The 26,539-nt window shown below is 40.1% G+C and overlaps 1 protein-coding gene across 3 annotated transcripts in view; it reads right to left on the bottom strand.

The window, feature by feature from the left end:
• Window positions 1-26,539, bottom strand: part of Fmn1 (formin 1) — a 365,829-nt gene that overhangs the window by 168,293 nt on the left and 170,997 nt on the right. For all 3 annotated transcript variants that reach the window (XM_036185303.1, XM_036185304.1, XM_036185305.1), the window contains 2 exons: window positions 15,101-15,894; window positions 11,408-11,558 (listed from right to left, as the gene is read on the bottom strand). In XM_036185303.1, the coding sequence (XP_036041196.1) occupies window positions 11,408-11,558; window positions 15,101-15,894 (945 nt within the window). The remainder of the gene's footprint in view (window positions 1-11,407; window positions 11,559-15,100; window positions 15,895-26,539) is intronic.

Genomic DNA, 26,539 nt, shown 5'->3' with positions numbered 1-26,539 from the left:
GCCGTTTTACTTACATGTTTGCATTAGTTGTTTGTAGTCCACAGTGGGCTACAAAGACTTAAGGAGGCCAGGTCACGTTACCTGCCAAACCCTGACTGTGCTAAAAAGGGTGCCAGGATGGAGAGGCACATTTTGTTATCTTTTGTTCTATTCCCCGATTTTCTTTCGGCATTGAGGGCATTCGCCTTACAGCATCAGACTGAAATCCCTTCACTTAAATTGCATAGCTGTGCCCCAGCAGGGCCCACACGAACACAAAGACAGAGCAAAATGGATTTCTGCTAAGCCAGCGGGGCCCAAGAATATCAGTCAAAGGTGAAACAACTGGTTATAACTCAACCTTCTGCTATCCTCTGGGATGACATTAAAGAGGTTATTATTGCTGTTGTTTTTTCTGGTGATGTTGGCAATACAGTGGGACAGTGAACATCTTATGCAGACAACTGTACAGATGAGCCTTAGGAAGGTGAAAGAGTTACCCTTTGTACAGAAAAGAACAGATGTTTCCCAAGCCCCTCAAGCCTTCCTGTACTCTACCTCCATTTCTAGTCTATTCACATCTCTTATCATATTGGGCTTGCTAGAGAAAGCACATGGTTTCACACTTGTAATTTGGGCCTCTTCTGTCGCCTTGCCATTGACTTCCTGTTGCTCTGAGCAGACATGGTGATCTCAGCTATAGGTGAGAATCCTGTATGCTGATCCACATTCTACCTCCTTCTCCAAGCATATTCAATCCCAGAGGCCCATGGCTTCCATAGGTGGCAACTCAATGGCTAAGCCCCTACAAGGCTAGTTTCATATAAACATCATAAGGCCTAGTTTCTCCAGTGTCTTACTAATGCCTTCTAAACATAGTATGCTGCAGGCATTTCACCGCTACATTTTGAATCACATTCTTCCCTAAGCAATCATCTGAATGTCTCAGTTTTTCCATTAGTAAGATGATTAGAGTACAGAGTGATCTATTTATAATAAGCCCCAGCTTAAGCACTGTGGCTTTTCTTTGGCCTCATTTTAAATGCATCTCTCTTTGTTAATTAATATGCCTTATCCCAGATTTGCAAGTCACAAGAATGTTCCTGAGTTGGCCAGGGAGGAGGAGAACCACACCCCGGGCGGAAGCTGCAACCGTCCTCAGAATTGATGAGAATGCAATAATCATGTGAAGAGCAATGCTTAAGAGCTGGGTTCCAGGCTTGTCTTAGGCTGGTGGTTCTCAAGCTTCCTAATACTGCAACCCTTTAATATAGTTCCTCATGTTGTGCTGATCTCCCAACCATAATTTCCATTGCTCCTTCATAACTGTAATTTTGCTGCTGTTATGAGTCTTGATGTAAATGTCTGCAGGATTTTTGACATGCCACCCCTGTGAAAGGGTCATTTGTCCCCTAAAAGAGTCACAACCCACAGGCTGAGAACCACTATCTTAGGAAGGTGACAGAGTCTATGAGAGAGTAAAGAATAATGCTAACTAGATGGGACTGAAACCCTGGGACTTGGTCCCTATTGCTTTTAAACCTCCCTTCTCACCTAGGATATTTGGCACATGCAAAACACCTTAATGTGACTTAGTAAGGCACCTGGCAGAAAAGTTGATTAATGAAGATGAAGACACTAAAACTCAGGTTATTGAGTAACCAGGGCCTGGAGCCAGACCCCAATTAAACCACAAGTGGTAAAGGAAGGGATGAAAATGCCCAGTAGGTTCCATCTGGCTGCTTCTGGGGGTTAGCACAGAGCCTCACAGCCTTGTCAAATTAGCCTTCCCACCTCTTTTCCAGTGCAGGGAGGACCTGAAGGGGTTCTCCAGGGGACCTGGGCAATGCAGGGGCTCCAGCACTCCCTAGAGAGGGGCTGGAAAGTAAGGAATCCCGCTGGAAGCAAGCATGACTCACTGGTAGCCCAATCTTCTTTGTCATTCATTTCACAGGAGGGCCCCTAAACCTCCAATCCCATTTGTACCCCACTGAGGAGATCTGATAACAGTCTTGGCAGACCTTAGGCTTTTCAAACTTCTGGCAGGGGCCTCACTGACCCATAACATGGCTGTACACATGATTTCTTCTCATACTGTCTTTGTAAATTGACCATGGCTAACCTTGCAGTTCTAATCAGATCAATCAGAATAACATTTCTTTAGCTGCTGCTCACTGGCAGCCTCCTGGGCTGAAGCGTGACTCAGAGTCAGCCTTGGACACCAAAGGCGGATTTTGGAGTTTCCAGTGGTCTCAGGTTTCTTTTGCTTTTATCACAGTTGGTGAGCTTTGTAAGGTCCGTGTTTACAGCCATGCAAATTAGCCTCAGCTGGAGAGAACTCAGGTCGGGCCTAAATGAAATCACGCACTGAGTCAAAGGTATTTTATCAAAAATTACAAGTGTGGCCACAATACTGGGGTTAAACCAGACTCCCTTAGCAAGTAAACTGACAGCTTTGTCTAGTGGAACCTGAACTCTTGGCCTCTGGAAGCTGCAGTCTCCTAAGGAATGGTAGGATGATGAAGGGCCAGGCCAGCCTAGTGGAGGCAGGCCAATCCCACTGATGGCTATGGCTGCCAAGCACTTTTTGGATATAAGGACAGTTGTGATGAAGGGATATTGCATTTTTAGAGGAAGAAATGTGTTTGCAAGCTTGGTTTACAGTATAATTTCTGTCATTCATTGGTTGGGCAAGTCTCAGATTGACTGACTTACACACATACTCAGTTTCAAAATGTCTGTGAGACAAGGTGTCTACATGCAGTTAAGTTCTGACATTTTGTACCTGGAAAGAGTTGTTTAAAACTCCCTCTTCAGATGCTATGCCACTTACAAAAGCTAAATGATATAAGACGCAACCCCTAGTTAGTTGCCTCTGGCTCCAAATCTACATTGAGATTTTCCAAAGATTGCCAATTGATATCTTAGTACCTAAAGGAACTTTATTTTAAAATGATTCTGTTAAAATAGGGGGGTTATTAAAACCACAGTTATTCCCTGAGCCCCATGTACCTGTGATTCATACAACACGACATAAGCTTTAAGGCAGCCAAGTTTCCAGAATGCTCCAGGAGTGCTGAGATGTTGGTTCCTGTGAAATTCTCTTGTCTAGCTGCCCTCTCACACAGAATTAAAACCTGTGGATGTTAAGTGTTCTCATCTGCAGGGCAACCATCTGAGCCTCGGAGTCCCTCAAACTGAGGCCTATCTATTGACAGACAAGACAACTGTCACACAGACTTCACAGGTCTCATCCGGGATCTGACTCTTGGCTGGGGTGGGTCGGAACTATAAAGCAGGAGCACTGACAGCAAGCCAGTGCTACTTTGACTGGACAATGACTGGAAATAAGAGTCAGACTTTGCCAAGTGAACCTAAAGTCAACACTGTAGTTACATTTAGATGAAGGCACTGGATTTCATGGAACTAAGAACACAACCCTCAGCTGTCTATTCTTGGCCTGCTACTTATGAGCTGTGTGATACTAGGCTGTGTGAAACCCAACCCCTCTGTACTCTAGTCTCCTAATTGGCAAAATGGGAGTAATGCTGGTAATCACCTTCCTGAGCTCTTGTGGAATTAACTACGTTAATATATACCAAGCAATTAAACTATTAAAACAAAAACCTCCTAGCATCACTACCACTAGTGAAAGCTTCTGTGGTCATCTTCACTTGGAGAATACCCCCCAAATCCAAAATTATTGAGTCTTCTTCTGACCATAATGAGCATCTGCCTTGGGATGGGGCGGGGGATAGTCTGTGCATGTGAAAAGGTAATTGTCAACTTCACATACTCGGGTGTGTGCCCTGCAAAGCATTTTCAAGATTAGTGTGAAGCATCCACATGACCTGGCCTTGTGACTTGAGTACGCATGTTGGATCTTTCTTATTACTTTTCCATCCTCAATACACTTCTCCTGTAGATCTGGACATTGGAAGAATCGCTGCCACCGTCGTATCCTAGCATGGCCACTCAGCCCCATCCCTTCTCCAGCTCCAGGCACTGCTTACCATCTTAGAAACTTGGAATAAAGGAATGAGGTTCCAGGTGACTTCCGAAAAACAACAACGCACTGTATTTAATTGGTTTTCTCCCAGTATAACTTCAAGCATCTAATTACACCTTGTCCTTTTTAATTAGTGATCCTAAAGTGTATATTCAAATAACCCTTCTCTGTCTTTATATAGATTTTAAAGATAAGGTAGAGAAGGGGGTAGGTTCTAGAATTAGTCCAAAGGAGCGGAATCCCATAGTTCATCCACTGTGAATTTGAGCCATTCATTCCACACTCTGCAACTCTGCTTAGGGACAGCTTTTACTGTGCTGACACAAGCTTTTCCAATATGCACTTGGCTCAGAGAACTTGGGATAATGTGATGTGAAATTTGGCCTCCTGGGCTTCCATTGCTCTCTGGACCAGGCAAGACTTAGCTGCGACTCTCATTCTAAGGTGCCCTCTTGTGGCTTTTGGGAGGAAATGACTGTTCTGATGACAAACTGGCCTGAGTTATGAACCCAGATTAAATTATTCTTTTAACAGCCAAGCTTATAAACAGAGCTGAACTCCCAGGACAATACCGTAGATTCGATATTCTGAAACAAACACCGATATCCACACTTAAGTTTTACCCACTTTCTAAGAATAAGCAGGTAAAATAGACGTTGAAGCCAACTTCGGGGGTTATCTCAATTCTGAAAAACCCCAAAGGAAGTAATGTTCTGCTGGTACCTGTGTGGGAGAAATGGTACCCACTTCCTTTGGGTAAACTACTAGTTGGAGGTTTGTTAACTGCATAACAGAAAAAGCATTGATTATTCTAGGTCTACTCCGGGGTCTGGGTAAAGTACTAATATTCCCAGGACGCAGATTTGTACAATCAACACTTGGGCATTCTTGACACAATAACTCAACACACTTATCAAACACAGGAGAAATGTTAAAGACATGCCAACTTATCCTCACCCCAAGGGGCGAAATAATACATATACCTTTCCAAGGCAGCACAGAGAAATTATCTTTGTTTTTACAATTACAAAAGCTGGAGTAATATAAACTTGGAAGGGCAGCAGGTTATAAAAACCCTATAAATTTATGTTCAGGCTTCCAAGCAATGCTCTCTTTTCACCCTTCTCCCCTCCCTACTACAATGAGACACAAAGTCTGGGACTTGAGCATTAAAGCCTCAATCCTCGCCAAAGTTACCAAATTACAATCAATGCTGAAGGATTTTGGCACCAGGAAGTTTCAACAGAGTATCATCTGATAAGCCATCACAGCCCATCTCCCCTAAAAGGACTCAGAGAAAGTGGCCAGTACTTCATTAATTCTTAAGAAATATCCACTAAGGAGACAGAGGGAGGAGGATGCTTTCATACATCTTACAGGAGAGATGATTCATAATTCAAAGTCAGATTAGAGCATCTCAAGAGCAGAAGGATATTGGCGGGTCTTGAAGATTTTCTGTCAGGCAAGTTTAGAAAATAACTGGGAAGCTTATCAAAAATTAGTGACCTCTTTGACAGAGGCCAAGAGAAAGAGCCTCTGGCAATAGAGACAGACACTTGGAACCCTGTCAAGGCACTGACCTTCTTGCTCGGGAACAAATGTAACTTAGGAAGAGTGTAAACACGTACGCACTAATAGTGTAAACACTTATTTTACAGTGCAAGAAAGAGAACACAAGCCAACCTGAGATGAAGTACTAGCTGTTGGAATGTGTCATTACAGGAAGTTGTGGAATGCATCTATAAATAATGGAAAACAAGAATGGTCCAGAGATGTTCTAGATTCTTTTTAAGCTTTTTTTTTTTTTTTAAACAAAACAAAACAAAACACAGTCTCATGTAGCCCAGCATTGCCTAGAATTTATGACCCTCTTGCTTCAGCCTCCCAGGTGCCAGGATTACAAGTGTGTGTCAACATACTTGGCAATGTTTTCTTCCCAAAGCTCTGACATGACAGCAGTTTATAAAACAAGAGATTGACATAAACCTCTGAGAATGCCTATAAGTATTTTCATAATTATAATTTCATTTTATTCCCATAACAGCCATGTTAAGAAGTTGATACTCAATTTTATAGAGAAAAGGTTGATGTGGGAAGGTAGTTCACTCTGACTAGAGGAATAATAAAGACTGTATGGAATGGCGGGAAGACTGTGTCGACTGGCGGGGATATTGTCAATTGTATTCCATGTTCTTGTTCTCAATTTGGTTCCTGCTGTGTCTGTAATGGCTGATGGGCCTGATATGAGGACGAGGATGGCAATAACCTGAGTATGCAAAGTGTCCTGCCTAAGAATTTTTGTTGATTCATAAAATGCAATGGATTGGCTCAAGGGAAATAACACACATGAAATCTATGTATTTCGTAGCACTAACTGTACACAAGGCACATATTTTTCTTCAGGAGTTTGACTCCCCACACCCACCCCACCCCAGTAGAATACTAAAGAACACTTTGGATAATCTAACAATGAAAGCAACAGTTTAGACTTCATCAGGTGTAGCTGTGTCTTGGCTCCTGTAACAATGGCTGTTCCTGTTTATCAACTTCAACTCAATCATCTCAGTGAAAACTGTGACTGTCAACAGTGTGGTGAATTAAAAGAGGAATCATAGACATATGCTGAAGACCTTGTGGATACTCTCCAATGCTCATCATCAACATCTTCCCAGTTAGAGAAGTTCAAAGCCTTAGAATTCACTTCAGTCTTGGTTTCTATGTCATGATGAGAGAATGGAACTACACCAGGAGTGGGTTTCCTTTTCATTCTTTGACTGCTTGTTGTAGAATAAGAGTCTTGCTCAGTTTGAGAAGCCATGTTTGTCTTAGTGTAAGACAAGATCAACTTTGGGAAATGTAAACACTGCTATAAAGCTTGACATTAGAAGTTCTCATCTGAGTTCAGCTGACTGAACAATAAAGCCCATCTTTTCTGAAGCATACATGTGGAATGCTCTGCTCTACCTCAGAGATCTGCACATTTCTGCCTTGATGTTGGCTCAGCCCCTCCTTCCAAAGTTCAGAGAGCTGGATGGTTCAATATCCAACACACACCGTTCTTCCTCTAGTTCAGACATTAGAAAAAGACCTACTGGACAAGTGTTCTTGTGGTTTCCTCATATGGGAACCATCTCATGATTATGCTGAAGGATTTGGCCCCTGAAGCTGAAAGTCCTTTAAAAAGCCACTTTCATCTTCACTTCAGGAGAAAAGAAAACAAACATCGGATTCTAGAAGGGATCCATCTTGACGTTTGAAATCTGGCCACAGGCATGGAGGCTGAGTGGGCTCAAAGGGGCAGGTTTGCAATTTTCTGGCATTGACTTAGCTTTTTACTTTCTTTACAACTTAAAACCCCAGCTTAAGGTAGGCTACAAAGTTCACTGAAAACTCCAAACACCATTCCTCCTGGGAAGCCCATGGAGTTTTGGCTCCATTTGCAGTGAACCCTCAAACATAGCATGCATGCATGTAGATTCTGTGGGGTGATGGAACCTCACCAAGGAGCAAGCCTGAAGAGTTCAAAGGAAGCATATCCCTCCTTCCTACAATGCAATAAAACAAAGAATCAAGGACTAATTGCCTTAATTGAAATCAACTGTTGGGTAGGCACACAATTAGGAGATAAGAAACAAGAATGAATGACCAAATGTTAACATACTTGAAAACAAATATTCTCTTACAAAAACAGAAATAACTCATTTTAGGAAGAAACAACATGTTACCAAAACATCCACAGAGAAACAAAACAGAGCAATACAATTGAAGAAGAAATGGAGAACACAGAAGAATTTAATGTGATATTACATAAGACAATACTTGGTTAGTTAGAGAAGCTTTGTTGTTGATAGAGGTAAACTGAGGGCATCTTTAGAGTATAGAGATTTTCCTTCTGCCTTTCTTATAGTGATAGATGGCATCTAAAAAGCCAGCCCCCCCCACACGCCACACAACACACACTCATCCATCCATCCATCCATCCATCCATCCATCCATCCATCCACCCACCCATCCACAAGAACCTAGCTTTCCTGTAATCTACTTCACGGCTGGTCAGTGACTTCTTGCCTGGTACTGCTCTTACAGATGAATTTCAGTTGTTCCATGTAACATGTACTCTTTAAAGTTTCACTCTGTGACTAGAGAGATGGATCAGTGGTTAAGAGCACTTGCTGTTCTTCCATTGAGCTTGAGTTTGAGTCCTAGAACCATGTTAGATAGCCCACACCTGCTTTAACTCTAGCTCCAGGGATCCAAGGCCCACTTCCAGCCTCCACAGTCATTCACACATTCACATTCACACACAGACACAGACACACACACAGACACACACACACACACACACACACACACACACACACAAATACATACACATGTACACAATTAAAAGTTAAAAAAAAAAGTAAAGATTCATTACCATATCTAATTATTGGGATCACATTTTTCTCATGATAAAATACTTCTGGTGTACTTAGAGGATAAAAATTGCTGATCATGGTTTTAGGCCCATGGGAAAATTTAATTTGGATCACAAAACTACCATCAGGAACTTCTGGTTTGTCTTTTGTAAGATGCAGCCCATTTCATGTAATATAGTTATGTTTGTAGCGGCACAGGGAGTATGAACTGACACATGAAATCCACCACATAATTTAAGAAGGAAGTACAGATGGCAGTAACACCATCTGATATATACTTGAAACTTTCTCAGATCCCCATAGATTTCACAGCACCCTGGTCAAGTAGATTTGGTCCTGATAATCATATCAATAGGAAATATGAGAAGAAAGACAACCACTCCCTCCAAGTTCACAGAGCCAATTGGCAACTGAACAAGGGCTCACTGGGTCCTTAGCACCATTCTGCTGTTAACCAAACATGAATACCAAACATGACTGTGGCAATGTTGGTGACCACAGCAAGCTATCACAGAATGTGGAGAGCAGCCATCATAGAATGTGGGCTGATCACATACCATAGACTATGGACAATATGAGCTCAGTTCATTATCACAGAAGGGCATGATGTATGGCTCTTGTATTAGTCAGCTTTCATGCTCAACAACAAGATACCTGAGAATTCCTGAAACAAATAACTTAGAAAGAGAAAGAGCATATTTTTGCCCATTATTCTGTATGTTCTATGTCAAAATCTAGTGTTTCTTTTGTTTCAGGCCTTCTGCAAAAGCACCAACCATATCAGGACAGGAGAACATGGAAGACCCAACTGCTCTGCCCACTTCATGAGCTGGAAGTGAGGAGAGACTAAGGTCCTATAATCCTATTGAGGGTATGTCTCTAGTGACTTAAGGACCTTCTACAGGACTCTGTGTCTCAAAGGTTGCAGTAGTACCATCCTGGGAACCAAAGCTTTACCAAATGGGTCTTTGGGAGACTTACTAAACTACAACAGATATTATCTTGTGCTATGGCTAAGGGATTAGGAGACAACAAGGGATGGCACCTTTCTTTGTGTTGAGGTGTTTAACTGAGGTCATATTTGGCCTCACTCATATCTGCCTAGTTGCTGGATGATGGTAAAGTTGTTCTGTAGCTGGAAGATTTCCTGTGTCCTGCCTGGCCCACAGTCTGGGCAAATCTCTCACCCACAGTCTCACAGCCTTTTATAAAATAATCACACAGAGGCTTAATATAATTTACAACTGCTTGGCTATTAGTTCAAGCTTATTACTGACTAGCTCTTACACTTAAATTAACCCATAATTATTATCTATGTTTAGCCACATGGCTTGATACCTTTTCTCAATTCTGCCTTCACATCTTGCTTCCTCTGTGTCTGGCTGGTGACTCCTGACTCAGCCTTCCTCTTCCCGGAATTCTCCTCATCTGCTTGTCCTGCCTACACTTCCTGCCTGGCTACTGGCCAATCAGCATTTTATTTATTAACCAATCAGAGCAACACACATTCACAGCATACAAAACAAAATTCCATAGCATTGTTCTATAGATGACTAGTGGCTTTTGGTTTTTAAATCCTCATGCTTTTACACAGAAGTCATCTTCCCAATGGGACTTGCCTTGAAAACCCCATTTAAAACTGCCGCCCCCACCCACACCTTGCCTATGCTGATCCCCTCACCTTGCTCTACTATAGGATTGTCAAAATTTGCTTGTATTAATGCCTGTTAAACTCCACAGGGCAACAACCATTTGGGGGTTGGTTTTTCTCCCTCTTACACATTGCTAATATTTACAAAGAGCTGTCCAAAAGAACTTACTGTGTTACCATATTTAGTAGCTACTGAAGAAAAATAGCTAGTGTAAAGGACTGAACATTCCATTGTTTGTTATTATTTAAATGGCTACATGTTATCACATTCTAGTACATACTTAGAACACTGCCCTGTACCAGAGAGTCTAATAAATTGGTTCTATGAATGAATTTATTATTGATGAGATATAATTGCACATATATATATACATATTTATGTATGCATGAGTGAGTGCATATGCATTTGGAAGCCAGAGGCTGATAATGGGTGTCTTCTCCAATTACTCTACTCTCTACTTTTTGAGGCAGAGTCTCCTGTTGAACCTAGACTTCACTATACTGAATGGCTAGCAAGCCCCACAGATCTTCTTATCTTTGTCTTTCCAGTGCCAATATTACAGGCATTCACTTTACTCCTAGCTTTTTTGAACCCCTGGGGATCAAACTCAGGTCTTCACATTTATTGGTAAGGCACTTTACCAACTGAGCAATCACCGCAGTCCTATGATATCTAATTTTTTTGGGGTGGGATACAAACTACTTTTACTAACAGCAATTTAAACACATTTTTCAATATAATTAATGACTATAGTTGTGCTGGATAGTTTTATGTCAACTTGATACAAGCTAGGTTCATTGGAGAAAAAGGAATTTCAATTGAGAAAATGCCTCCATAAGATCTGGCTGTAGGCAAGTCTATAGGGGGTTTTCTTAATTAGGGATCGATATAGGAGGGCCCAGTTCATTGTGGGTGAGGTTACCCCAGGCTAGCAGTCCTGGGTTCTATAAGAAAGCAGGTTGAGCAAGCCATGAGGGGCAAACAAGTAAGCAACACTGCTCCATGGCCTCTGCATCAGCTCCTGTGTCTAGGTTCCTGCCCTGTTTGAGTTCCTGTCCCAACTTCCTTTAATGACAAACAGTGACAAGGAAGCATAGGCCTAGTAAACTCTTTCCTCTACAAGTTTCTTTGGTCATGGTATTTCATCACAGCAATAGTAACCCTAATCAAGGAAAACAATAGTTCAGAATAAAATTTGAAAATTCAGAAGACAGCAAGCACAGATTTCTTTAACTAACTGGATCCTTCTGCCATCTAAGACTTAGATCATTTTCTGGGGAAAGAGCAAGAACCAGCGGGATGTAGTGAACACCCGTGTGCCTGTCATTACAGCGATGACATCACAGTACCTTTTTGGCTTTGTTCTTCTTCTGATAGGTCTCTGACAGGGGTTTTTTCTTCTGTTGAGTTGTGTCTTTGGAGAATAAATATTCAAATTCACTGGTGTCCCTAATATGAGGTTCTTCTAAGGAGTCCCATAAAGTTGGTGTGGCATCTTGGCTTGAAAGAGAAAAAAGCATCAAGTTAATCATAGGAAACAAAGCAGGAAATAGTATAATATGCTGAAATCTTTCTCTAGTACACTTCTTAAAAAGTGTAAAACCCTGGTAAAGCTCAGATAAAAGCTTTTCAAGTCACACATTTTAGACGTCAAAATACGTAACAGATATTTGAACCTACATCTTCACTTAAACATCCAAAATACATGATGGTGATTAGTTCAGTCCAGAGTGCTAGAGAAGGCCCTTAGGACTAGAATTCCTGTGGGTGAGATTTCGTTCCTCTCTCAGTTGTGGCATCTCCAGAAGCCAAAAATATCATTATAGGGAGGCAGAAGGGATAATCAATTCTATACATGGGCAAGGTCATCCTGTTAAATAAAATGTATAAGCATGTATGCAAGAGACATGTATGTGGGGAAGGATATGCATACCATGGCATGCATGTGCAAGTCAGAGGAGAATTTCAGTTCTCTCCTTCCACCACTCAGAACCTGGGGATCAAATTCAAGTCACCAGGCTTGGCTGCAAGCATCCTACCCCCACAGAGCCATTTCACGGGCCCAAAGTCATTCTTTAAAGGATTGAAAATGGAACAGCAAGGTAGAGATGTGCCCCCTCTGAGGATTGTAAATACAGCTGTTGGGACTGAGTCAGGTCAGCTTAGTCCAGAGACTTAATAAATACATGACTAGTCAGCTACTCATTTGATACATTGGGTGTATAGCATCCTACCAGAGACAACACTGCCACACAAAACCATATAATTTTGCCATGCATCAGCCCCCACCATGGGGATTCCACCTAAAGCATCTATGGGGAATTTGTATTTTATTTTCTAGAAATAGGCTGTTATGAATCAATGAGCATGCAGCTGCTGGAAATCAAGTATATCGGAAGCACCTCGAAGAGCTGGGGTATATGGGCCTCTTTAGAGTCTCCCTCATTTGGAATGTGTGTGTCATTTGCTTTCTGCACACTGGTGGCATTGAAATGCTTTCTCAAGTTATTATTAATGCCACAGAAAGAAAAAGTAAATTTCTTCTATATTGATTTTTCAAATACATGAGCATGGCATGCACGATCCTTAACACTTAACACTATTTACCTTTGTTTCAATATGTATTTTTTGTTTCAATTAAAAATAAAAATAAAGCTACCTTTATATAATAGACTACATAGACTACATATAATAAACACATTCGTTACGCTATTAAAGGATTTGGTAGCAAACCATGATTTTCATACTCAAAGCAGTCGTGCTCAGAGGTGGAGAAATTTTTTTGAGGGAGCCATGATGAAAGAATGGGGATGTGTTCCATTGGCAGGGAGTGGCCATGCTGTGGTCTTAACATCGCAGAGAGGACAAGGCTGACACGTCCACCACGTCAGTCACTCCTAATGTCCTGCTCATCTGCTTTTCAGTGGATTTGAAGCACTAGATTTACAGTGTTTGCAGAACCAGCTCAACCAATGTAACTAATGGAAGTTGGAGCATTTGACTGTTTTCCATTTTTAAAAAAAGTGGGAAATTACAAGAGGAAAAAAAAATCAATGATTTTCCCCCAACTCTTATTTACTCTTCTTTGAACAGTGTATGAAGGAAGGGCCTGTCCTCCAGCATGAGGTTTTATGATGCTATGTCTATGGCATTGGCTGCTCATGAAGTCTCTTGGGGGATGAAGGGAAGGCACGCAAGTGAGAAACAGGTGTGAGACAGTTATATGTGCTGTCAGAATGTGCCGGTCCAGGGCTCACAGGTGGGATTCATCACTGTAGAGTGACTGTACAATGAGTTGAGAGCACTAATAAGGAAACACAACTCAAATATTCTGGGAAATCATCTCTTAGGAAATATCTAAATCTTGAATGAGAAATGGGATACTAGCACATTACTGTTAGTGTTGGGGACTATTTTAGGATCATATTTTTTTTAAACTATTCATTTGGGAAATTATAAAGCACTTTTTATCAGCATTAAATAAATACATCTAGAAATTTCTGCAAGTAAACTCTTGACCCTTATTTTTTGGCAAGAGGACTGGGGACAATATGAAATACATCATCAACTTTGGTCATCACATGCTTGGTTTGGTGGTATTTCCCCTGCTCTTATACTAGTTTCCAATTTTTTTCCTATAATTGTGAACTACAAGTTATTTTGTTTAGTTATATTGCTTTCCCTAAGCAAAATTTTAGAAAAACTTGAAAATTCAATTTTGAATTGGGGAATAAGCTTTTTTTTAAAAAATGTAGTTTTAGCCAGGCAGCAGTGGCACACAGCTTTAATCCCAGCACTCTGGAGGCAGAACCAGGTAAATCTCTGTGAGGTTGAGGCCAGCCTGGTCTACAGAGCAAGACCCAGGATAGGCACCAAAACTACACAGAGAAACCCTGACTCAAAAATATACATTCTTTGCAAATAAATAAATTTCAAAACTAGAAAGTGATTAAGAAACAAGTCAATATTTCTCTCATTGTCTTTCTGAGAGGTTCAGAAATGAAGCAAGAAATGTAACTCTAACGTGCTTGGATGGAGGTTTCCAAGTCACCATGACTTTCCGCCTTATAGCTCAAGCTCAATAACATACACAAATGGAAGGTGCTTGCCATATCAGCTCCCCACACATGCTACTTTCTCTGGATATCAATAAGGAATATGGCTGTAAAAGAAGTCTCATGAACAGAGTTCAAAGGGGGGGGGCATATATTTTAAGACTCTCTTCTGATCTAGACAATGAATAACTCAGCCATCTCAGTGTTTTCATAAAAAGTTGAAAAGCATACTTGTAACTGCTAAATATCTAGATTCAACAAGGAGCCCTAGAGACTAGTGAATAATACTTTTGAATGTATCTACAGGGACATTTCCAGAGAGAATTACAATAGGGTGGGAAGATTAGTCCTGGATATGAGCATATCATCCCACAGGCTCATGGACCAGATGAAAAAAAAAAAGAAAGCTTCTGTTGTATTCTGTTTCTCTCCTTCCTGGCCAGTAGATGAGCTACTTCACTGTGCCATATCCTCACTGGCATGATAGACTGAAATCTCTGAGACCATAAGCCAAAATAAATCCTTCACACTTTTTCTCAGGTATTTGTCATAGTGATAGAAAAAGAAAGGACAACATCAGACCCAAAGGTTGGTTATCAAAAACTAAGAAAGAGTATCATAAAAGACACTGCAGAAATCCTCAATGAACCAATAGTGCAGACTCTGCTCCAATATCTTTATAATTACTCAACTAAGTCAGTGGTGTTAGAGATGGCCCTAGCTTAGACCTGAATTCTTCTCTAGTCCATAAAATGGAACATTTATCTTGAAGACTAATCTGATACTGAACACATTCCTTCTCCCAGAAGACCTGGAAAAGACAATCTCCCCCAGACACTGTAAGCTTGAGTACTTAAGGTACTCACCATATTATAATATTTAAAAATGGGTATTACCCAATGTAAATATTGAGCTGTCAATAATAAAATGCCACTTGGGAAGAATCCTGTGAATTTGTAACAGAGAATGGGACAAGGGAGAGCTTACCTATTATCACTTATTTGTATTCTAGTCCAATACAAAGGCTTCATGGGACAGCTGGGTTCAATGGCTGGTTTACGAGGACACTGACTAGAAGAAGAGCTGAGTCCAAAGGATAGTCCAGGAGGAGGTGGAGGTGCAAGTCCTGGGGGAGGATGAGGAGGAGGAGGAAGAGGAGGAGGAGGAGGAGGAGGAAGCCCTCCACTGTTAGGAGGAGCCAGGACATTAGGAAGTGGTGGTGGGGGAGGAGGTGGGGGAGGTCCAGCACTTGGAGGCAGAGGAGGTGGTGGAGGAGGTGGAGGAGGTGGTGGTGGCGGCCCAGCACTCATAGGTGATATGGGTGGCGCTGGTGGCAAAGGTCCAAGTCCAGTGGGGAGAGGTGGAGGGGGAGGAATGAGAGGGGGAGGAAGAGGAGGTGTGGGAGGTGGAGGTGATGTCTTCTGTTGACTAGATGAGATGCCTTCCCCTGTCTGAAGTGGTGCATGGATGTCTTTTGTGGGAGAGAGTTGGGTTAACGAGATATTCAACTTCTTGGGTACTATCTGGTTGCTTCTGGTTGTCTTGCTTTCACCTTCACAGGGCTTGAGGAATGTCTCTCTGTCTGTCTGGATGCACACATTTCTGAAGGCCTTTGGGGGGCAGTCATCATCAGTGGAGATACATGCGTCTCTCATCTCTTCACATCCTCCTCCCCAGCGGTGGTCTAACTGTTGCTTGAGATTTTCAATAGTTTCTTCAAGTCTTGCTGTTATTAATGCATGCTCACCCCGGATGTGAAATGTCTTAAGTTCAAATTGAGCCTGCAAGAAAAAAAAAATCAAGGGGAAAGTAAGAGCTTAATGATAACAAACCTATAATAGGCATTCAATAGTACCATGAATGTGTAAATGCATCCTTTAAAGCAATGGTTCTCTACCTTCCTAATGCTGCAACCCTTTAATAAAGTTCTTCATATTGTGGTGATTCCCAACCATAAAATTATTTCCATTGCAAATTCATAACTGTAATTTGCTACTGTTATGAATTGCAATGTAAATATATTTTGGAGATAGAGGTTTGCCAAGGGGTCATGACCCACAGGTTGAGAAGCACTATCCTAAAGACTGGCGCACATAATGCAGAGAAATGAAGACATTTGTTCAAGAATCCAAAAAGGTATAAATCTTCATTTCAGAACTTTCTAGACAACTAAACATCTAGGAACTATTGAATAATATCATCCTGTCTGAGTTTATGGGAGATTACTGCCATGAGTTAAGGTTTAGAGTAAATCTACTTAAGAACTTTCACTTAATATCAAATGCAGAAGAAATAAATTTAATAGAGGTTTGGACATGCTTGGATGTATCTCTTACAGCTTTTGGTGTGGACTGAGAAAAACAAAGGTAAGGGCGTAGGGGAGGACACTTAGAGCTTGTGCTGGTGTGGGGCTGTTCTTCTCTGTTTGTTAGAGGGTCTCCCCCATCAGCTTTCCATAGTACTGCTGCAGAAACAGAAGGCATGGGGAAGAGCAATGCCACTTTGGATTGTCTGTCTGTTTTTTCAGTTTCCAGATGAAAGCTGACCAGTGTCACTATTTGGGGCTATTTCTCACTGCTGCCCCTCATCTGGGTTCTTAGCTCCACTGGATGACATCAGTGGAATACTGTCTTTATTTCTGCATCCCAGCAGTGAGTGCAGCATTGGAAAGGAAGGTGGATAAAATCTCAGAAACAGCCACACATACTCTCTGTCTTAAGAGCCTTGCTTAATGGCTAATCAAGTCTTTCTTTGCTATAATGTCAGCTCACAGATATCTAGAATAACAGCTACACACGAGGGTATAATCCTTTACACTGTTAAAGAAATGTGTTTAATGATCTAGTCAGCAAGTTTAAATAAAAAGGAAAGCTTTTCTCTGCCTTCATTGAGATACATTTTAACTATTTTTTTTAACTAGGTTCAAATTTTCCCAATATTGATTCTTACAAATCAATCCCCAAATACCAGGAGAATTTAGAGACAGAAGTTTCTGATCATCCCATTCTTAAACATGGTAGCTCCAGCGAAACTATGAAGAAGCAGAGAGAGCAGGGCACTAAAATGTGCAACACAGTGGATGGGATTCACACTATCTATCCCGTGCCTAAACTTTGCTGCTCTATAGGTCTGTGGCCTTAGCCTAGCCATTTCCTCATTGGGGGTAATGATGAGCCATTTCCAGTTTGTTTGTTTTAATGATTAAATGAGATGCTTCATGTAAATCAGGACACTTCCACTGGTGTTAATAACGATGACATTGGAATAAGAACTTTGTAAATTCTTATTATTGTAAATTTTCAGATAACACTTTGGTTGAATGAAGGCATAAAACCAGAAAAAGCTGAAGCCATCAATATGAGCAATACACTACAAATACAAAAGTGTGCTCAATTTTCATGTGTTCTACTACCAAGCACTTGAAAGCAACTTGAAACTTCATCCAGCCACGGAGTTAAGGCTGACTTTGTTTCAGCATCTTCCCAGATCCATCATTTCTCTCCACCTCTCCTACATCCTACCACAATTTCTATTCCGCATTACGCACCAACATTTTAATTTCTGTGACTACTTTAGTTCTGTCACAACAAAATAACTTAGTATTGGTGTTCCTCACCAAACCTATTTTCAAGACAAGTTTTTGTATTGCTTTGTATTGACAAGTATTACTGAGTCAATCAATACTGACAGGTCAAGAACTGACTTAAGACTTCAACCTCTTACGGATACAAAATAACTGCAAAGACAAGCATTCTCTAAAGAAATTCCCCTTCAATAAGATAACTGAGCAACATCTATAAGTATAGGCCCAGGACCCAACTCTCAACCAAATCTGATGATATGTGCTTGTAAGTATTGTTTTGGAAGCTAAGTGTGAGCTTACTGATATAGGCAGAAGAGAAATTGGACAGGTTAATGTCTATCATAGTTTCTCTGTAAGAAAAATGAGGGTAATAGTAGGATCCACTTTCCAAAGCAGCCATGATGGGTAGATGAGTCCCCATTTATAAAATCAGGCATTGAGGGGCATTTAGAATGAAGTACTGTGTAAGTCCACATCATTGCTGTTGCCTTTTGCAGTGCTAGACATTAACCAGAGACCAATGACCACATCTGTGTGTTGTGAACTCACTACACGTAATCCTAGTGAAATGCTCTATCTATCCTGCTCCATGCTTCAAAAGTATACATTAAATCTTCCCCATCCACCTCTTTTCCTTTATGGCAGAGCTTTTGGGAGTAAAAATACAAGAACAAAACATTTAAAAAATTACCCAACGTTTGCTGTGTCCACTTTTTTAGCTATTTGCTTCTAGCCAAACTACAGTTGGCTTCTGTCCACTGTTCTATAAAAACTCATGTGATTTAGCCAGCATTTTTGGGTGGATTTTACCTGTCCTCTCTGTTGGTGCTGTCTGCAGCTGGTATCTTGAAATTGAATGTCCCTGGAATCCTAATTCCACCCCATACTCCTATCCAGGTATTTTTCCTCCTACCTCTCTGCTCTCTCCAGTCAGCCCTGGACTGCCTTCCCCTTCATTCCTCAGATGTTGATTTGCAAGGCATCTTTTTGTCACTCTTTTTCTTACATTGTACTCTCTCTCTAGGTTTTCTGTATTCACAGGATAAATGAAATTCACTCAATGATACACTGGCAACCTCTAAATTGGTACCTTGAGACTGTGATTCCAACTACCCTTTAGATTAACATGCCTGCCTATTTAATCAGCTAACACAGACTTCACAAGTCTGAAACAGCATTCATTAGGGGAAAACTCCAATTTGTTTCTCCTCTGAAATTTCTCTTACATCATCTGGCATCACCCGTACCCCATGTGGGCTCCTTGGTTGCACTCAGTCTCTGATTTAGTCCTTTGTTTTCATCCATGCCACCTAAGCCTTTCGCTGGACCCTTTTTTTTTTTTTTTTTTTTTTTAAATCAGGACAGGGGTTAGAAATCTACCTGGTTTTATTTGCTTGTTTTATGTTTGTCTTTAAACTTTAATTTAGCCAACTCTAATTCTAGGAAGACTTTTCTCAGAAACAAATTCATGTGTTTTATTCCTTAAGACCCTTTCCACACTGAGCTATTGCTTACAGACCTGAACGGTAGAGTTAGCACAGAGCGCTCCACTTATCACTTTTCTGCCTCCTTTGTGTACTTTGGGCCCTTGCCCCATGCTGAGATATGCCAGGGATTCCAGACTTATATATTTCCTTGCATCTCCCAGGCCCACGCTCTTTCATGAAAATAATTGTCCCCTCGGACTCCTTTCCTTTGCAGCAAACAACCAAGGAAAGATCACCAAGAGTAGATTTACCAGTGTAGATTCCATAAGCATGTTCTATATAAGTTGTACTCATTGCCATGGGGGAGGGATAATTAAGAAGGCAAACAATGAATTCCCAGGCATTCCACACCAACTTGTTGAGGTTATGATGGGAAATCCTACCGATCACTAAGATCACCCCCTTACCCACAAACGAGAACTGAACCTATGCCCACCACTACTCAATAATCTCTTTATCTTGGTAGAAAGCCCCTCATTCCACCCATCAATTTCCTACTAATTATTTCAAATGTGTATGGTTGTGTTATACATCAAGCATCTAAGGTCCATGCACACCAGAAAATGAGCTTTTTGGGAAGCTGCTTTTAACTCTATTTGTGCTCTCCTTACAACATCTCTGCACATGCTCTTTTCCCTTCTTTGTTGAGGCTCATCTCTAGAGGCAGAAGTGATGAGGTCAGAGCAGAACTTTGCTTGATAATCATGTGCTTACTCTAAGATAATCTTTCTTCAGGATCCTGGCTTTCTTTATGAACCATCAAGCCCAGGTCACAGAACCCTCAGCTACAAATAACTAAGTGAATGGAACATAGAGCCTCTATAACTTGTGTACTCTACTTGAACAGTGAACTCACAAGAGTCTCTTAATCCTAGCTCCTTCAAACTCACAACCATCAACAAGGCAATCCAAATTAAATCATGCTGCTTTCTTTCTTCAACATTATTTCTATTGGTCCAAGGAATAGTTCTCAAGCTTGTTCTCTGTCAGAACCTCCAGAGAGCTTTGTAGAAGATACCAACAGGCCCATTCCTGCAGACTTTCCCTTGTACCAGTGGTATTAGGACTCCCTAAGAGGTTTTGCCAGGAGCCAGAGCAGAAGCCAACAGCAACTGTTGGGTCATTTTTTACTCTAATTTAACACAGCAGCTGAGATAATTTGACACCATGGTACCAGTTCCTTCTTATGGCCTTTCCTAATTCTGATATGGCCCAGTAAATAGGGTATTTCTTCACTATCCATAATGAAAAAATAGTACTTTGACACAGCAAACATTAAATGCTTTACATGATAGTTGTTACTTGTGCAAACTTGGTCTCTGCCTACTTTTTTCAGACACTTCCCTATACAATCCTTAAGTTGAACTTGAATGCATCTTCACTCTCACATCCCACTTGCTTGCATGCTACCTCATCAACACCTTCAATATCTTATTTGCCCTAGGAAAAACTCACTGAAGCTCAGCTGAACTTTTCTTGGTTCTTCTAGACACAAATTCTCCATTGTCTGTATTGCCAAAGAACTTTCTAGGTTCTAATTGTATGATAGTCATTTATGTTTATCTTCTTTGAAAATCTAAAGGCTCCAGGCAGTTAGGAACTACACCTTATGCATGTTTAAACTTCCAGAACATTACATGGCATTTGGCTAGTTAAGTATCCACAAATGCTAAGTGAGTTGAATTGATTGATTGATTCACCTTTTAAGTATAAAGTCTTCCTTGAGCCTCTGTAATACCTACCCAACTACAAATGAAGCTTCAATAAATAAGCATGAGGTTCTCTTTGTGTTTATGGTAGTTCTGTATACAGCATAAACTGCAAGACCTCACAGTTGTCAGTTATCAGCCATCACTTACAGATTGATGAAGACCTTTTTCTCATACATGCCCCCAGAGCCCTTCCCTTTGCCTAACCTCTCTGGGTCTATGGACTGTAGCTTGGTTATCATTTTCTTAATGGCAAATATCTACTAATAAACAAATACATACCATGTTTGTCTTTCTGAGTTTGGGTTATCTCACTCAGGATGAGTCTTTCTAGTTCTATCCATCTGCCTGCAAATTTCATGATGTCATTTTTTTTAAAAACAGTGAGTAACACTCCCTTATATAAATGCACCTCATTTTCTTTATCTGTTCTTCAGTTGAGGAACATCTAAGTTGTTTCCAATTTTTGGCTATTATGAATAAAGCCACAATGAACATAGTTGAGGCAAGTGTCCTTATGGTAAGATGGAGTGTCTTGAGGTAAGATAGCTTAGTCTTGAGGAACTGCTATATCGATTTCCATAGTGACTGTACAAGTCTGCATTCCCATCAGCAATGGAGGAGTGTATGACTTGCTCCACATCCTCTCCAGCATGGGCTGTCACTTGTGTTATTGATTTAACAGGTGTAAGATGGAATCTCAAAGTAGTTTTGATTTGTATTTCCTTGGTGGCTAAGGATATTGAACATTTCTGTAAGTGTTTCTCATCCATTTGAGATTCCTCTATTGAGAATTCTGTTTAGATCTATACCTAAATTTTAAATTGGATTATTTTGTTTTTTCGTATCTAGTTTCTCAAGTTCTTTATATATTTTGGGTATTAATCCTCTGTTGGATGTGGAGTTGGTAATAGTCTTTTCCCATTCTGTAAGCTGCCTCTTTGATCGACAGTGTCCTTTGCCTTACAGAAGCTTTTCAATTTCATGAGGTCCCATTTATTAATTGTTGATCTTAGTGCCTGTGCTATTGGTGTTCTGTTCAGAGTCTTCTCCTGCACCAATGTGTTCAAGGCTATTCCTCACTTTCCCTTCTGTCAGGTTCAGTGCATCTAGTATATGTTGAGGTCTCTGATCCACTTGGACTGGAGTTTTGTGCAGGGTGATGAATATGGATCTATTTGCAGCCTTCTACAGGCAGCTGTCCAGTTTGGTCAGCATCATTTGCTGCGGATGCTGTCTTTTTTCCAGTGTGTTTTTCTGGTATCTCTATCAAAAATCAGGTGTCCATAGGTGTGTGGATTTACGTCTTGGATTTCAATTCTTCACCATCAATCCATGTGTCACTTTTTAATGCCAATACCATTATGTTTTTATTATAAATAGCTCTTTAGTACATCATGAAATCAGGATAGTGATACCTCCAGCAATTCTTTTATTATTCAGGATTGTTTTAGCTATCCAGAATTTTTTGTTTTGTTTTTTTCATATGAAGTTGAGAACTATCTTTTCAAGATCTATAAAGAATAATTTTAGAATTTTGATGGGGATTGCACTGAATTTGTAGATTGCTATTTTTTTTTAGGATGGCTATTTTTATTATGTTAAATCCTACTGATCCATGAGCATGGGAGATCTTTCCATCTTCTGAGATATTCTTCAATTTCTTTCCTCAAATCCTGTCATACAGGCCTTTCACTTGTTTGGTTAGAGATACCCCAAGATATTTTGTAATATTTGAGGCCACTGTGAAAGCTGTGAATGGACTTCTTCCTTAGTCCATTTGTCATTTGTATAAAGGAGGACTACTAACTTTTTTTTTTTTTTTAGGTAATCTTGTATCCAGCCACTTTGCTGAAAGTGTTTATCAGCTATAGGAATCTCTGGTGGAATTATTAGGGTCATTTTGTATACTATCATATCAACTACAAACAATAATACTTAGACTTCTTCCTTTCCAATTTGTATCCCCTTGATCTCCTTCAGTTGTCTTATTGGAGCTAGCTAGAACATCAAGTACTATATTGAATAGATATGAAAAGAGTGTACAGTGTGGTGATATTGTGTTCCCCAAAATATTGTGCACCCTAATAAACTTATCTAGGGTCAGAGAACAGAACAGCCACTAGATAATAGAGGCCAGAAAATGGTGGCACACACACCTTTAATGCTAGCATTCCAAAGGCAGAGATCCATCTGGATCTCTGTGAGTTCAAAGCCATACTGGAAACAGCCAGGCATACGCCTTTAATCCCAGGAAGTGATGGCAGGAAGCAGAAAGGTATATAAGGTGTGAGGACCAGGAACTAGAGCCTGTTAAGCTTTTAGGCTTTAGAGCAGCAGTTCAGCTGAGATCCATTTGGATGAGGACTCAGGCTTCCAGTCTGAGGAAACAGGATCAGCTGATGAATTGGCAAGGTGAGGAAGCTGTTCCTTGTTCTGCTCCTCTGATCTTCCAGCATTCACCCCAATACCTGGCTTCAGGTTTGATTTTATTAGTAAGACCTTTTAAGATTCATGCTACAGAACAGGCTTGTCTTGTTTTCTGATTTTAGTGGAATTCCTTTGAATTTCTCTCCATTTAATTTGATGTTGGCTATAGGCTTGCTATAATTTGCCTATATTATGTTTAGGTGTTTTCCTTGTATCCCTAATCTCTCCAGGACTTTTATCACAAAGGAGTGTCAGATTTTGTCAAAGGCCTTTTCTGCATCTAATGAAATGATCTATTTCAGTTTGTTTACATGGTAGATTACATTTATGGATTTTCCTGTATTGAATCATCCCTGCATCTCTGGTATGAAGCTTTACTTGATCATAGTGGATGATCTTTAAGATGTGTTCTTGGATTCAGTTTGCAAGTATTTTTGAGTATTTTTGCATCTATGTTCATAAGGGAAACAGCTTTCTAATTCTCTTTCTTTGTTAAGTCTTTATATGGTTTGGGTATCAGAATAACGGTGATCTCATAAAATGAATTGGGCAGTGTTACTTCTGTTTCCATTTTCTGGAATAATTTGAAGAGTATTGCCATTAACTCTTCTTTGAAAGCTTGGTAGAATTCCGTGCTAAACCCATATGGCCCTAGGCTTCCCCCTCCCACCCCCTACCCCCACTCCCGCCAGTTGGGGAGACTTTTAGTGACTGCTTCTATTTCCTTAGGGGTTATAAGTCTATTTTTTTTTTTAAAGTATAGCCTTACAATTCTCTGGATTTCCTTGGTGTCTCCTGTTATGTACCCTTTTTTGTTTCTGATTTTGTTAATTTGGATATTCTTTCTCCATCTTTTACTTAGTTGGAATAAGGGTTTTTCTATCTTGTTGATTTTCTCAGAGACCAAACTATTAGTTTCATTGAATTGTATTATCCTCTTTGTTTCTATTTTATTGATTTCAAACCCCAAGTTTGATCATCTCTTACCATCTACTCCTCTTGGGTGTGCTTACTTCTTTTTGTTCTTTCATATATGTTGTTAAGTTGCTAGTATGATATCTCTCCTCCTTTTTTAAATATACTATGAACTTTCCTTTTAGTACAGATTTCATTGTGTCCCATAAGTTTAAGTATGCTGTGTATTCATTTTCATTGGATTCTACAAAGTCTTTAATTTCTTTCTTATTTATTCTTTGACACAGTAGTCATTCAGTAGAGAGTTGTTCAGTTTCCATGCATTTATAAGTTTTCTGTTGTTGTTGATATCCAGCTTTAATCCATGGTGGTCTGATAGGATGCAGGGAGTTATTTTAATTTTCTTGTATCTGTTTAGATTTGCTTTGTGACCAAACATATGGTCAATTTTGGAGAAAGTTCCATGAGATGCTGAGAAAAAAAATGGATATTTTTTATGTTTGGATGAAGTGTTCTATAAATACCTGTTGGGTGCATTTGGTTTACAATGTTTGTTAGCTCCAGTGTTCCTCTGTTTTGTTTTTCTCAGGTGATCTGTTCACTGGTGAGAGTGGGGTACTAAAGTCTCCCACTATCAGTGTGTGACAGTCAAGATGCGCCTTAAACTGTAGTGGTGTTTCCTTTACAAACATGGGTATCCTTGCATTTAGGGCATAGATATTAAGAATTGAAAAATCATCTTGGTGCATTTTCCCCTTGATGAGTATGAAGTATCCTTCTCCCATCTCTTTTGATTAGTTTTAGTTTGAAATCTATTTTTGCTAGATATCAAAATGGCTATGCCAGTTTGCTTAGTTCCATTTGCTTGGTATATCTTTCTCAAACACTTTATCCTGGGATAATGTCTATCCTTGATGCTGAGATGTGTTTCTTAGATGCAGCAGAAGAATGGATCCTGTTTTTGCATCCATTCTGTTAGTCTGGTTTTTTTTATTGGGAAATTGTGACAATTGATATTGAGAGATACCAATGATCAATGACTGTTGATTCCTGTTATTTTGTTGTTGCTGCTGGTTGTGGTGTGTGTGTGTGTGTGTGTGTGTGTGTGTGTGTGTGTGTGTGTGTTTCCCTTTTTTTTTGGTTTTGCTGGTATGAGATTATTTATTTCTGTGTTTAAGTGTAGTTAACCTCCTTAGGTTAAAGTTTTCCTTCTAGTACTTTCTGTAAGGCTGGATTTGTAGATAGAGATTGTTTAAATTTGACATTATTACAGAATATCTTATTTTCTCTATCCATGGTGACTGAAAGTTTTGCTGGATATAGTATCTGGGTAACACCTGTAGTCTTTGAGAGTCTACTGCACATCTGTCCAGTCCTGTCTGGCTTTGTCTCTATTGATATATATTACTTGGTCTTTTTCTCTTGCAGCTTTTAATAGCCTTTCTTTGTTCTGTATGTTTAGAGTTTTGATTACTATGTGGCAAAGGGACTTTTTTTCTGGTCAAATATATGTGGTGTTCTGTAAGCTTCTTGTATCTTTACAGACATCTCCTTTTTAGGTTAGAAAAACTTTCTTCTATGATTTTGTTGAAAATATTTTTCTGGGCCTATGAGCTGGGTTTCTCCTTCCTCTATTCCTATTATTCCTGGGTTTGGTCTATACATTTTTTCCTGAATTCCTATTCCAGATCGCCTGGATGTTATGTGTCAGGAATTTTTTAGATTTAACATTTTTGACTGATTTATCTATTTCTTCTTTCATTTCTTCAATGAATGAGATTCTCTCTTTCCTGTCTTGTATTCTGTTGGTGATGCTTGTGTCTGTAGCTCCTGTTCACTTATCTAGATTTTCCATCTCCAGAATTCCCTCAGTTTGTGTTTTCTTTATTTCCATTTTCAGGTTTTGAACAATTTTATTCATTTTCCTCAACTGTTTGTTTTTATCTTGGGTTTATTTGGGGGATTCATTCATCTCCTCCAATTGTTGTGCTTCCCTGGATTTCTTTAAGGTATTTATTAATTTTCTCTTTTTTAAAAAAAATCACTATCATCTTCATGTAGTAACAACCTTTTTCCTTGTGCTTCAGCTATTTTGGAATATTCAGGGCCTTCTGTAGGATAGCAGGGCACTAGTGAAGACATACTGTCCTGGCTATTTTGATTGTATTTTTATGCTGGTATCCAGGCATCTGGGTGTTGGTGCTGATTTCAGGGAGGTCAGGAGGGAATGGTCTGTGGGATCCACAGGAGGCATGGATGGGGTGGTAGGTAGGCTGCATCTGGGATGAACCTGAGGGGATTG

This window comes from Onychomys torridus, chromosome 4, assembly GCF_903995425.1.
Source record: "Onychomys torridus chromosome 4, mOncTor1.1, whole genome shotgun sequence".
Classification (NCBI taxonomy): Eukaryota; Metazoa; Chordata; class Mammalia; order Rodentia; family Cricetidae; genus Onychomys; species Onychomys torridus.
Note: the sequence above shows the minus strand (reverse complement) of the source record. Positions and strands in the feature narration are given on the sequence as shown.